We start from the raw sequence: 15,127 nt of genomic DNA on the forward strand, positions 1-15,127 counted from the left end.
TTTAAATTATTTGATTTATAATTTTCTATTAAAAAAATGCTGCAAAAATGCTGTTAAAAATAGACAACTTGAGTAACTAACATTAAATACTTTTCTATAAATATTAAAGGTTTAGCAAAGTAGCAACAATTAAGAGATTATGTTCAGATATAAAGGAATGAGAAAAAATGGATTAAAAATATCTCCTAAAAAAAAACATTAAAGACTTAAATGTATTTAATACCTTTTTACATAAACACTTATTTGAAATAAAACAAACTTGAAAGAGACTATTTCATTGAAATAAATCATAAAGAAATTACTATTAGCAACATTTCTATTCATCCTCATATAAAAATATACACATTTAATGTTTCATAGCATTAAAAAAAAAAAAAAAAATGATATATACACAACATTTGATGTTTTATAAAATATTTCATATGAATAAGCATGAATTTAAACCTTAAATTTCTATAAAAAAATAACTTAATTCAAAAAAAAAAAATTATAATTTTTTTTTTCTTTCAGATCATGTAAAATTTGTCTTGTAATTATTGCAAAGAAGTTGAATATTAAATATGAATATCAAATCAAAGCTGCTACTTTCAATTCATGCTCCACTGTCATGATGAATTATTAATAAAATTCATTTAGCTTGCTTATTATTCACTTGAATCATTTAAAAATCATAAACATTCTGTTGATCATTTTAGGTTTGGTTGTCATCATGTCATTGTTGCCATAAAACAAAACAAATTTTTAACAAAAATTGCTATTATTAAAAACATTTTATATCATTATGTAATTTTATAATTATATAAATTTATTATTATATATTTTTTATTATAGTAAAATGTTTTACAGCAAAAAAACACACTTTTTTTGGGATTCCAAAAAGTTTTCTACATATTTTCAAACTCAAAAATATTTTTTAGTGTCAAAAGTTTTTTTTCAGTAAAAATCTTTAAAAAAAAGTGCAATAAAGAACCATTTAAAAAATGTGTTTTCAAGAAACTTTTACAAAAAGTTGATTTGATTTTTTATTATAGAATTAAAATTTTTTTTGATATGTTTATGATTTGACTTTACCAAAATTGAAAGTAAATACTTCAATAAATACTTTACAAAAATACATTGATAAATGCAGTAGACTACTTTTAGTTTTGCTAACAAAATTTTTTTACAACAAATAAGACACATTCAAAGTTTTTTAGATAAAATATTTTAGATAAGTATAAATGGAAAGATTTTTTCAATGTAAGACCTAAATCTAATAAAAAAAAAAAAAAGAAAGAAAAATTACTTTCTAGTTCTATTTGATTCAAATTAAGAAAATTAATTTAAAGATTGTTTTTATTTTATTTAAAAACTTTTAAATTTAGATTTAAAAAAAAATAATTTTAACTTCTATTTTTTTCTTTTGAATCCGAGGATTTCCTAACTTTAGGTAAATTTAGATATTTACTAATAAAAGGACCTGTCAAATAATCAATGTTCTTGAAGCAAGTATAAAAATAAATCCATAACGTAAATCTTTTTATTTAGATTTTGCTATATACAACAAAATTAAGAATTAGGGGTCATCCATAAAGGAAATCACCTCAACTAATGGCAAGGAGTCGGAAAATGTTGGCTCTCATGCACAGAGATTTTTAGACAGGGTTTATACAGGTTCTCAATAAAAGATTTCCCTGACTTAACTCAAAAATATAAGTAATTTCCCTGACTTTTTTCCTGAAAACCCATTTGTTCCCCCTGACTCATTCAAAAAAACTACCCTTTTACCCTGACTCATTAACTATATATATTAATAATTATAAATTGTTTCCAGAAAAAAACTGAGTTGCATTGGCACTTGCATATAGAAAATAAAATACTCACATAGACATGCATTGACACTTACATATGTAATAAAAGAGTATATGTACTGATTAAATGTTCTTTAATTTAAGGCTTTTATTTATTTACACAATTCTACTATTTTAAGTTATTTAAAATTTTTTTTTCCTTTCTATGACTAAGTATTCTCAAAGTTTCAAAAACAAAAGTTGTTATTAATAAGTATCTTTTTGCTAATTTATAAAGATAAAGTAAAAAAAGTAAAAATTATTTTGTAAAGAAAAAGAATAGCTAGATATCTTTAAAAAAAGAAAATAAGCTTCACGTTATTTTCTTCCTTTTTTCTAAAATTTGTAATGTCTTTTCCAAAATTTTAATTTCAACAGGTTTTTCTTGGCTCTTCCTTTTCAAACAATTTCCTTTAATTACTATTTCAATACCATTTTTAACAAACTCAATTCTAAATTATTGCAGGGAAACTCAATTCTAAATTATTGCATAGGAAAATTTTCTCTTTACTATATCACTGATTTCTCTGGTTACAATTTCTAACTGATAATTCCGTTTATTTTGCTTAGCATTCTTTCTCTCTTGTTCAAGTTCTAGCTGATACCTTTGGTGTGCACCTTTAAAAGACATTATAAACTTAATTGTTAGTTCTTTTGTTGATGATAGTCTACTATTATCTTTCTTAATATCATGTATTTTTTTGAGTTAACTTTGGACATTATAAACTTAACTGTTATAAAACATTATAAACTTAATCGAAATTAATATGACATTATAAACTTAATTGTTAGTTCTATTGTTGATGATTGGCATTTCTTACCACCCCATGATATTATAGACTTTTTGTGTGACTCTCTCCGTTATAACAACTACCATATTTGAAGCTTCCTATTTAAATTTTTTACATAAAGATAAAGAAAAATCTACAGACTTTACTTTATCTTTACGTAATAAATACTTTCTGTTTAAAATCTAAAATACATATATTTTATCTTAGGATAAATACCTTCATCAGTAAGATCAACATCTAGCAAGTCAAAATCAGAGCCGAATTTAAGGAGAATATCAGTTTTAATAACCAACTGCATTAATTTGATCTATACAGTATCTCCAGATTCTTGCCCAGAAAAGGCAACATAGGATCATCTGTTTGATATTTTCTAAGATGACGGCAAAAGGTTTGCAATATAGCTTATATATTAAAATAAATATTAAAAATAGGAGGTAATGATTAAGAACTGAATAAAATTATTTAAAATACTGATTTTAAAATGTATGACAAAAAGCTCTGATGATCATTAGATAGTAAATTATTAAATTTTATAAAAAAAGAAAACTTCAAAATAAAAGTATTAAACAGTCCATAAAGTAATTTATATTTAAAATTATTTAATTAAATATTTTAAATAATTTGAAATATTTTATTGTTCCCTGACTTACTAAGAAAACAACCAATTATTTTCCCTGACCACCAAGTGATTTCCCTGACTTTCCCTGACATTCCCTGACTTTCCCTGACTTAGTTGAAAAATACACTTTTGCCCCTGCCTTTCTCTGATCATATAAACCCTGTTAGAGTATTATAGCGCCTTATGTTCAATAAAAATCTCCGCAGAAGGGAGCCAATAAACTTCTACTTCTGGTTAGTATTTAAATTCTGAATGATGTCTTTTGTGGACAACCTCTTAGGTGTTTTTTTTTTAAACAAAATTTTCAACTACCTTTGATTTATGTTGAGTAATTCTACCTCATGGAATTACGAACCAACAACAAAAATATCTTTCTGATTTTCACTACCAACAATATTTTTTTTTAAATAATTTTTTATCTTATTTTAGTATTTTAGATAAATAATTATCATATAATTTTTGACAATTCTTTATGTTTTCATTTTAATTACTATATCATTATTACTATTAATTTTATTTTTTTTATTTTTATATCTTTGAATATTTTACAGTAGAAAAATTATGTAAAAGATAAAATTTCCTAAAAAATATATTTAAAAAAATTTTGGAACAACCAGTAGTCATCTTGATTGTTTTTCAATATTGATTGTTATACAAATATTGTCTTCAAATATTAATTCTTATATAAATATTGTCTTCAAATATTTTAATATATTTAAGTGCAAACATGATTACACCTGATAACCAAACTTATCAGTAATAATAAGGCATGCTTCAAAGAAAATCTAGAGTTTATAAATGCACACTCATTACAAGTGAGTTTATAATAATACTGTTATATATATATATATATATATATATATATATATATATATATATATATATATATATATATATATATATATATATACATTTTATATATATACATAATATATATATATAAAAGTATATATATTTTTTAAAGAAAATAATAAAATAATAAAAAAAATAAACCAAAGGATTAGAAGCATTTTAGTTTTTAGATATGCATAACTAAACTTATTAAGTTTATGAGTTTATAGACAGTTTAAACTATGCACATTTATTTTATAAATAAATCAAAATACTTACAAATTCTTATCTTTTCTATTTAAAACATTGTTTAAGTCTGTCTCATCATAAGATACATTGTCATATACAGATAAAGTATTGTTTTGCAAAATTTGGCGATATTTTGCACTATTCATTAAATCAGGTGGAGGAGGTGCACTTGGAACACTTGAAAATGTGTGGACTTTATTAGAATAACAGTTTTCATCATTAATATCTGAATTAGACAAATTTAACAGTATTTCTTGTTCAGTATGTTGAGATAACCTGGGAGAAAATTTATCAGACATTGAAAAAGTTCGTCCTTTAGCATTGTTTATTTCAATAGAGGATTCAACAGATGGCACAAGAGATGTTGATTTATAATAATTTTGACGCTTTATAGGCTACATTAAAAAAAATCATAGGCTCAACATATATTACAAATAAAAGTTTTCTATATTAATTTTTGTATCAAAACTTTTTTTAAGTTTTTTGATATTTACCTTAGAATCAGCAGCAACATTGGAAACACATCTTTGATTGCTATCAGATAAGTTCGAAATTATGCCTTCATTTGAACTAAAAAGTGACTTATCACAACGTGGAGGCTTCGGAGGAGCTTTAGAACGAAATGAATTAGAAACTTTTTGAGTTGAGGAAAGATCAAGATTTTCATGTAGCTTAACAGTTTCCATGTTTTGAGTTTCAGAATGTTCATTTATTATTAAATCAGATGACTGTTTTTTATTTAACTGATTTTCACTTGATTGATGATTTTCAGATGCAATATGGACAATATTTTCATAGTGATTTATATCTTGCTTATTGTTTGATGATGTATCAACTTGTGAAACAACATATTGATTACATTTTGATAAATCACAATTTTCATACTGGTTTAAAAAGCTAGAAACAGGATCCTCGCTTACATTGCCAGTTGAAGATGATTTGCTCAACAATTTTTGAGAAGCTTCTTTAGCTTTTAACATCTAAAAAAAAAATAGATTTAACAACATAACAGCCACCTGTCAATGTATTTTGACTATGAATGCTAGTGGTCAAAAAAGTTAAAAAAAAAAAGTGGTTAAAAACAGAGTTAAATCTGAAGCCAACATTACCAGTGAATGCATCAAATTATAAACTTAGGCTTAGAGTTAATAGTTTAACTGTTTTGCTATGCCTAATAATTATAACTATGTTTAACATTTATAATTATGGGTAAAATTTATTTTTAACATATATAATTATGTTTAGTATTTCTAGTTATGTCTAAAAATTATAGTTATCCTGTCAATAGTTATATAAATAAAATAGAGAAAAGCTGTTGTATTTATGGAGCTAAATTTTGTATATTTGTGGTTCTCTAGATACTCAATATTGTGTAGGGTTAAAGTTGCACTATCATAGGATGGCTACTCAGGACTTGTTAAGAAGCGTTACGCAGGTTGCATTTTGCTTGCGAAAAGGCGATTTGCGTTCAGCAGTTTTGCGTTATGCAAAAACTTTTATCTTTAAGAATATTTAAATCATCTTTTGATATCGTTTATGTGACGTTTATTCAGAAGAAATAAAGTCGTAAGTAAAAGCATTTTAACCGTAATTGTAAACTAATACATTTTTTGTTAAAGAAACAGTTTGTTTAACAATTTTTTTGTTGTTGTTGAAAATAAAGTGTTTTAAGTTTTATCTTAAAGAATTAAATATATAAATTCCTTTTAAATGTATAAATTATTTGTTGTCATAATAGTTTAAAAAATGCACGATTTATTTTGATAAAAATATTTTATTAATAAGATATTTTATTTTAAGTTTATTGTCAATTCAATAATGTAAAGTTTTAATGACGTTCGTTTTATTAATGAAAATAAACTATGATCATGAATATGTTATCGGTAACTGATAAAACTTTTTATTGTTTAAAAACAATATTAAAAAGAGTTCACAAAAAAAATAAGAAAAAATTTAATAACAGTTAATAACCAAAAACCAACTGTAAAATTATAAGAAAATAAACAAATATTATGTTACATTTTATGAAAAAAATATTTTTCTCAAAATAAAATTTAGTTCATATTTGAAAAAAATGTTAAAAATGATTTTTCAAATAAGAACTAAGATATTATTTGTAACTTTTGTTAGTGAGAAAAAAACAACTGTCTGTATGACTTTTAACGCGTTGAAAAAATAACTTAAATTACAATATTTGCGTCACTACATATTTTCGGTACTTGAAAATATGTAGTGACGCAATATAACTTCTAACAATACAAAATATGTTTGCTGAGTTGAGTTACTTTGAAATGCATTACGCGTTTTCATTACGCAGCAAAATCTCATAACAAGGCCTGGCTACTGGATCTTGTCTAGAGATTTGTGGCATAAATTTTTTAGATAAATTATTTAAAATAAAATATTTAATTATTTTTTATAAACATGTTTTATTTAGAACTTTAATTAAGATCAAACTTGTCTTGAACCCAAAATTAAAAAGTTAAACATGCCTAATTTTTATCCTCAATTCACATGTTTTGTTTAAAAAAGGGTGTGAATTATTTTTTTTAAGTCTTTTACACAAAACAAATTTAACTTATGTTTTTATTATACATATAAAAAAAGCAGGTAATTTTGAATTTTTGAAGTTATACTTAACTTTGCTTGCATTTAAAAAAATTTCAAACAAAAACTAAGAAATTTATTTTTTATCTTTAAAGTATACAGAATAAATTAAACAAGTAGATAATTTTTGAGAAAATATTAGAAATATAAAAAATGAAACAACTACAGATTTTGTCAATTACTGCTAAAATTGCTTTAATTACAATTTATTTCAACAATACGTTTTGGTATTTACGATTCTAAATATTATTTGTAAAAGTCAAATGGTAATACAACAATAAAACGTTGGTAAATTTTTAATTTATTTAATATCTCTGAGAAATTTACATCGGATTCCCCACAAAGCAAATACACCATTTCTATACCACATTGTAGATGTAAATACTTTTAAAATCTGCTCGTATAAACTAAAATTTTTTTTTTTAATTGACATCATTTTGGTCTCAATGCCCCCTATTATCAATTCTTCTCTATTATCAATTCTTGTCAAATTTTTCAGTACACCCTCCTCCCCCCCCCCCTTCCCTATATTTACTGACATCATTTATGGATGGCCCCACAATTGTATACTTATTTTATTGATTGTATAATATATGTTTTGTATGATTGTATAATATATTAAAAGAATTTTATAATGTCTTACTTGAAGATTTGATAAAGCTATGATATCGCCATCTTTTGGTTTTCGCCAAACTGTTTTTTGAGAAGTTGCATTATAGTAATAATTTCTTTCTGTGATTACATCAAAAAGCTCCCACCACTGGTTAGCATGGGTTGGTTTTCTGAAAATATATCTGCCATTTAAGTATAAACTCTATATCTATATTCTACGTTATTTTTTTGTCCTTTACATGCTTTAATTCTTAAAAAAATAATTTTATTTTTTGAGAAGAAAAAAAAAAAAAAAGATATATATTTTTTTTAAGATGAGGTTTTATTTTATTCCTTGCTTTTCTTTTCTTTTTGCAAAAAAACTGTATGGATTTACATGGGTCAAAAAAGTCAGCAAAGAGTCTCTCTCTCTCTATATATATATATATATATTAGTGATGTACCGATTTTTTGGCCGATGCCGATACCGATGCTGATGATGGGAAAAGGTCGATACCGCTGACTATTTATTAACTTTATGAAAATTTATTAACTTATTATTAAAATTTTGAAAATATAAAACCATACAACTTTAAATCCTGTACTCTTTTTCATGGAATCAGTACTGGTAAATAAATACTTGGACTCAAATCAGAGCCAAACCATTATTTTAAAAGATATTAAAAAAACTAGTTTATTTTTTACTATGAAAAGAAAACTTTCAAAAAATAAATACAATTTTCGAAGATTGCTTTTTATTTCAATTTTAAAAAGAAAATGGTACCATCATAAGCGGTTTACTTAGAATTCTTTATTAATTTTATAGTAATTTAGATATCTAAACTATTTTTAGATAATTAAGTTGTTTTTATAATTATTTTATTTTGTGATGTTCGATCCCCACCATGTTCCTGGTAGTACCGCGCTCAACTTGTTTCTTGGCGCAGCGGCCTTGTTTGTCAAAGTTTGTGTTTCGGAGTTATAAAGTTGAGAGAGGGTTATAACCATATCTTAAGTAGCCTCTTCGATTGCAATGGCATTGGTGAGGTGAATTAAAATAAAACAAAAATAATAAAAAAATATAGAAATAAAGTAGGCTATACTTAAACACATATTGATAACAATGCTTATATAGGTTACTTTTAGGTATAACAATAGAACAACACAAAATAAAATTATTCTAAAAACAACACAATGGTAGTAAAAGTATAAGTACATTCAGCTGTTAAATTAAAGCTTATAAACATCATCCTAAAAATAAAAAATAAATTTTTGCCTGTAAACAAAGTCAAAATAAAAATTTATCAAAAAATTCTAAGCAATGCATAATGTTTAGTTTATTTATTACTTAATTATTATCATAATGCAGGATGAAAATATTAAAATGCCATCAATAGGAAAATCGGAAAATAAGGTTGATGCCGATAATGATACCGATTGTAAAAAAAAGTGGCTGATTAAGCCAATGCCAATTAATCGGTACATGACTAATTTATATTTATATATATATATATATATATATATATATATATATATATATATATATATATATATATATATACATACATACATATATATATACATACATATATATATATATATATACATACATATATATGTATATATATATATATATATATATATCTACATATGTATATATATATATATATATATATATATATATATATATATATATATATATATATATATATATATATATATATATATATATATATACTAGAGCGCTATTAGATGCACTTTTTCTACTTAAATGTTTTTTTTTGGACCTAAAACAGCAATTTTATATATTTCAAGTGCGCCTAATAACGCTTCCGTTATAATATATATATGTGTGTGCGTGTGTTTATATATATATATATATATATATATATATATATATATATATATATATATATATATATACATATACATATATATATATATATATATATATATATATATATATATATATATATATATATATATAAACATAAATAAGTTAACAACAATGATAATTATAAAAAAATAAAATAATGATAAAAATTAATAAAAACAATAACTAAATTTAACTATTTATCTACATTTATTATAATAACACAATTTAAAAAAAAATTACATAATTTGCCTTTTTTAGAGATCACTGATTTATGAATCAACTAATACTTACACGCTTACACCTTCTGGTGGTTCCCACATACACTGGCCTGTTTTAACATTAGCAAACATGTGTTCTTGTTTAGTTGGTTCAATTATTTCCACCCATTCAAAACTGAAAAAAAAAATTAACTTTAAAAATAAAACTTTTAAAAAGATCAATTGCTAAAAGTTAACACAACAAAAAATTAATATAATCACATATTACACTAGATTAAAACACTGCATCAATAATAAAAACAAAAAATAATTTTCACAGCATATTTAAATATTAAAAAAAAATTGTGAGACTTACTAATTACACATGTGTGTGGGTGTGTGTTTTTGTGTGTGTGTGTGTGTGTGTATATATATATGCACCTTATATTTGACACTTGCGTACTTATGTATAAATATATATATATATATATATATATATATATATATATATATATATATATATATATATATATATATAAGATATATATATATATAAGATATATATATATATATATATATATATATATATATATATATATATATATATATATATATATATATATATATATATATATATATATCTGTGGCTTTTTGATAACCCCAAAAAATGCAACTTAATAGACTAAAGTTTTGTTTTTTTAATTCAGAACGTTTTTATTTTTATTTCATTACTGTTTTTATTATTTAAATTATTTGTTTTAACATTTTCATTTCATAGAATGATTTATTTAGGGATTAAGATACAGATACATTGACTGACTTTAATAGGTAGAACATGCTGTGGAGTGTACATTTATTAACAGATTATTTAGGTAGAACACACAGGGAGTATATATACATCAACTGACTTAAATATGTAAAACATACATAGAGTGTATTTTAAAAAGATTTACATTTAAAGAATAAAAAATTAATCTATATTTTTATTTATATAATTATTTATTATAATTCTTAATAAAATTTACTTAACTTTACATAATTTAAAAAATAAAAATAAAAATTTTCTTTTTATAAATGATTAATAAAAATAAACCATCGGTTAGTTTAAAAGCACTTTGCTAATATGAAAACATTTGATCACAAAATATTATTTATGAATTTAACTGTTTTAGCGTGTCAAAAAGTTTCAGACATACATGGAAACATAAATAAATGTAACAACACACTATTTGTACTTTGTCATCAAGGTTCCAGCCATTAAGTGTGCTTAACAAAGCTTCTGATTGATCTTGGCCAGAAAAGCTCTCCAGTTTAGGTATAGCCAGCAGTTGTTCCTTTTCTCCAAATAAAATTGGAATTATTAAACATCCTTCTTTAGAACTTATTACGTCCATTCCAGGTAATAATCTCCTATCCCAGTGAACGGTCACCATTTCAGACATACTATTCTTAAAATCTGATTTTATAGATTCCACTCTATCTTTTCTACTTTGTGTGCAAATGAGTTGAATGAACAATGTTTATCAGGAAATCAATACATCTCAGATCTAGTGCCTCTACTACAGCCTGAAGTTTATAGACACTATCCCTTATGTTTAATTGGCATCTAACTTACAAAACATTTGCTCTTGTCTTTTTTTTTTTCTTCTTTCAACTTTCTCTTTCTTCTTTTTCAGAAAACTTTATCGGAAACCTTTTTTCTTTATCGGAAAATTTTTGTCTACACCCGCCAAACATCCTGGACTCCCTGGTTCTATTTGTTTTTGTAAAAACACTTTATCTTCTACTTTTATCCATTCCAAAGCATCAGCATGTGCTATATTGTATAAATTATCTAAATTATTTTGAAAATTATGGCACTTGTAAACATCTTATTGTTTTTTGGAATTTTGCAACTCTTTCCAAGCATGGCAATGCTTTTTACCAAAATTTAATACACTCTTAATTGAGGAGTTTTGCGCTTTCATTAAAAACTAATTTAACATTGCAAATGTTAAAAAAAAGTAATGCAAGAATTTGAGGGTTAGACTGTAACTTTCCATCTGTTATTTGATAATTGACGCCACCAACTAAAAAAAATGTTTTTTTATTGATTCTTAATTCCATTGCCATTTCTTAATTGTAAGAATGTGTATTAATTACAAAATTAACTGAATCAGGGTTTTCTAAAAGTATGGATTTGCTTATAGCAATTTTTACAATGTTGCAAAATTGATAATAATTACACATATTGTAAATAGATATTGTACTATTGTACATAATATTGTAGATAATTACACATATTGTAAATAGATATATTATCTATTTACTATTATCAACTATTATCAAATTATCAAGATAATAATTATCTATTTTCAATTATCAATTCTACATCATTATAAAAACCGCTTTCACCATATCTGCCCTTTTAACAAATGACGCGAGTAAATGCAACTACTGTGCAACTTGTATGAACAAGATTCAATGCAAGTCAGTACAGGTTATTGTACTCCAAATAAGGTAAAAATTTATTTTCGAGTGTTTTAGAAGCAAATGAACGAAACTGAGACCTATGCGTTAGAAAATAAAAAATATTACAGATGAAAAGCAGATAAAAAAAATCTAGAGACGCCCAAATATATATATATATATATATATATATATATATATATATATATATATGGATATATATATATATATATATATATATATATATATTGAGGCTTATTGATATATATTATTTGATATATTGATATATATATTATTTGAGGCTTGATGATAAACTAAGTCTGTCTTTATCCGGCCCCAGTCATGTAAATATATGTTTTTACAAATTACAATTGTAAGTTATTTTCTTATTTACAAATATATACACACTAATTTTTAAATTGTTGAATAGTTAATTAAAACTAATATTAATATATTAATATATTCTCAATAAATAATTCATTTTCATCTAAAATCAGTGTATAGTATTTTATACCAATTTTCATCAAAAAAAAATTCCAAGTAATTGGTAAACAATGGTGAAGCAAAGAAAATATATCTTACTAGCAAATACAAGGTTATATTTAAAAAATTAATGATGCAAAGAAATTTCAATTTATGTGCAATAATTATCCAAGTGGTAATTATTCTACTGATTTATTGTTGTAATTATTAATTAAAGCTAGAGAACATTTTAGGTTATGAAACATTTAAGTTGAAAAGCTTAGATCTTGGTCTTAACTCAACAGAAAGCATTAATATCTTATATTTTGTATGGTTTAAAATTTTTTTAAAAGAACCACTTCAAGTTTCCTAAGCTCACAACAATAAAAAATAAGTAGACTAAGGAATTAGGATGAAACTAAAAAAAGCTGGTGTTTGCTTATGATATTTTTGAGACTCAAAATCTAGAACTCCTTTTTTTAGTTAGTAAACTAATTTGCAAAGACTTTGATATTTAGATTCACTGATACAAGTAACTGCATGATAAAATATTTCCTAAGTAAACTAATTTGCAAAGACTTTGATATTTAGATTCACTGATACAAGTAACTGCATGATAAAATATTTCCTATATACTTTTTACAATTTTTTTTTCTAGTTTAAAAACATTAAATACATGCTACTAAAAAGAGTTAGTTACTGTAGATGCATAATAAATGGCAAATTTTAGTGCATTGTTAATAAAGTCAAATTTTCAATCAAAACTCACAGAATAAATTTAAGAAAAAAGATCTTAAAAAAATTGGATGCTCAAAACTTTTTATTCATCCCAAACTATTTTATTTTTAGTCGCAGCTGACTCTTTGACATCAGGCCAACTATTGATCATATATTGGAAAAAACTTATGATTTATGTAATTAAATTTTTGATTAAATAACTGTATATAAAAAGTAAAAATATCGAAGTGTTAAACAATGTTAACTTATATTTTTCTATTAATTTTACTGTTAACTTTTATTTTCCAATTAATTTAATTTTATTCAAACAAGAACTGCATAGTATAAAAGCATTGAAAAGTAGAATAAATAAAAAACTAAAGCACAATAATTATGTTTAAGTTTAAAAAAAAACGTATTTTCATTTATAAATTCGAAAACCTTTGCATATTTTTAGAAACACTTTAACTTAGACACATAAAGTAGTGTAATAATTAACTACAAATCGTTATAATTTATGTTTTATCACTTTAATTTAACCATAGATAAAATTTCGCACTGAACTTTTTCATATAACTAAAGTACAAAATAAAGTTTTAATAATTACCTATCCATTTTTAAACTGAGGCTTATAAAGGCAGATATGCATTAATTTGCTTCACTAATGTTTATATCATTTTCGTTATATAATGTTTTTCTTATTTGCCATCACGGAGAGAAAATTTAAACATACTTTCAGACCGATACGAAAACAATAACATAAATGGATTTGCTCCTTAATAACACTCATACAAGGATACTCATGTAGAGTTTGTTATCACGTTTCAATTAAAATGTACAAAGAGTAAATATAAATGTGGAGCGTGAAACAATGTACAATAAAATATTAGAGGCTTTTAAAGAGAAAAACTTTATTATGCAAAATGCCTTTCATCGCAGCAATGGTAATAGAAGCATAAATATATACAAGAATCTCCGGAGAAGAACGTTGATTAATCCGCTTTAAATAAAAAAAAACAACGAATAATAGATATTTTTATTTATCTTGTCTTAGGTATTTATCGCCAATCCAGGTTGAGGCTGTTGCTCCTCCCACGGTAATGTATAGTTTACAAAGATAAATAACTTTTATATATGTGGTAAGTTGTTAAAATGTCGCTAAAGTTGGTAAAAAAAAAATTTTTTTTTTTCATAAATAAAAAAATGGTTTCTTTTTTTCGTGTTTATAAATATTTCATGTAATAATTATTTATAGCATCATAAATAAAATAAATTTAGATATAATTTTGCATATACCCAATAGCTGAGAATTGTACATGATTTTGAGAATTGTATATATGATTTACATGATTTAATGATGCTTTATATGACTTTTACAATAACTACTACGTTTTTATTTTGAGTTTGCTAACTTTATTTCTGCGTTTTTAATTTGAGCTTACTTAGTTATTTAATTTTACAATTACTAAGTTTACAATTATTTTCATTAAAATAAAAAAACATTTATTACTAATAATAAGAAACAAATTACGACTACGATGGCTTGGTTGATTTAAAATAGAAATTACACGAGATATATTACTAAAAGTCTTAAGGAAGAAATTTACTTTCCTAGTATTTTATACAAGTTGTTTTCTGCAAGGTTTCATTGATAAAAACAATTTATCAACAATTTAAAATCCTCTTAGATTACCCACGCTTAATTTAATCCCGAAAGATGTTTGTTTATTATTGTTGATTGCAGATATTTTGTTTTGCAAACGAAATGCAACAAAAAACAGCAAATAGTTTTTCAAATTGAAATGTCTGTATTTTGCGTTGAAATATAATTTGATAACAGAAACATTGTTCAATAGCTTTTTCAGAAATAAAATTTTAAAAAAGCATTTAAAATGAATATTTCTGTTCTA

At 23.6% G+C, this 15,127-nt stretch overlaps 1 protein-coding gene across 2 annotated transcripts in view; it reads right to left on the minus strand.

The window, feature by feature from the left end:
* The window catches only part of LOC100208529 (rho GTPase-activating protein 39), a 27,255-nt gene extending 13,013 nt beyond the window's left edge, over positions 1–14,242 (minus strand). Inside the window, exons 1-5 of one of the 2 annotated variants that reach the window (XM_065792388.1) lie at positions 13,825–14,242; positions 9,685–9,786; positions 7,570–7,708; positions 4,814–5,299; positions 4,350–4,714 (exon numbers count right to left, since the gene is read on the minus strand). In XM_065792388.1, coding sequence (XP_065648460.1) covers positions 4,350–4,714; positions 4,814–5,299; positions 7,570–7,708; positions 9,685–9,786; positions 13,825–13,832 — 1,100 coding nt within the window. In that variant the 5' untranslated portion in view covers positions 13,833–14,242. The remainder of the gene's footprint in view (positions 1–4,349; positions 4,715–4,813; positions 5,300–7,569; positions 7,709–9,684; positions 9,787–13,824) is intronic. The other variant, XM_065792389.1, reaches the window with a different exon arrangement.
* Between the last annotated feature and the right edge of the window lie 885 nt (positions 14,243–15,127).

This window comes from Hydra vulgaris, chromosome 03 (assembly GCF_038396675.1).
Source record: "Hydra vulgaris chromosome 03, alternate assembly HydraT2T_AEP".
Taxonomy (NCBI): Eukaryota; Metazoa; Cnidaria; class Hydrozoa; order Anthoathecata; family Hydridae; genus Hydra; species Hydra vulgaris.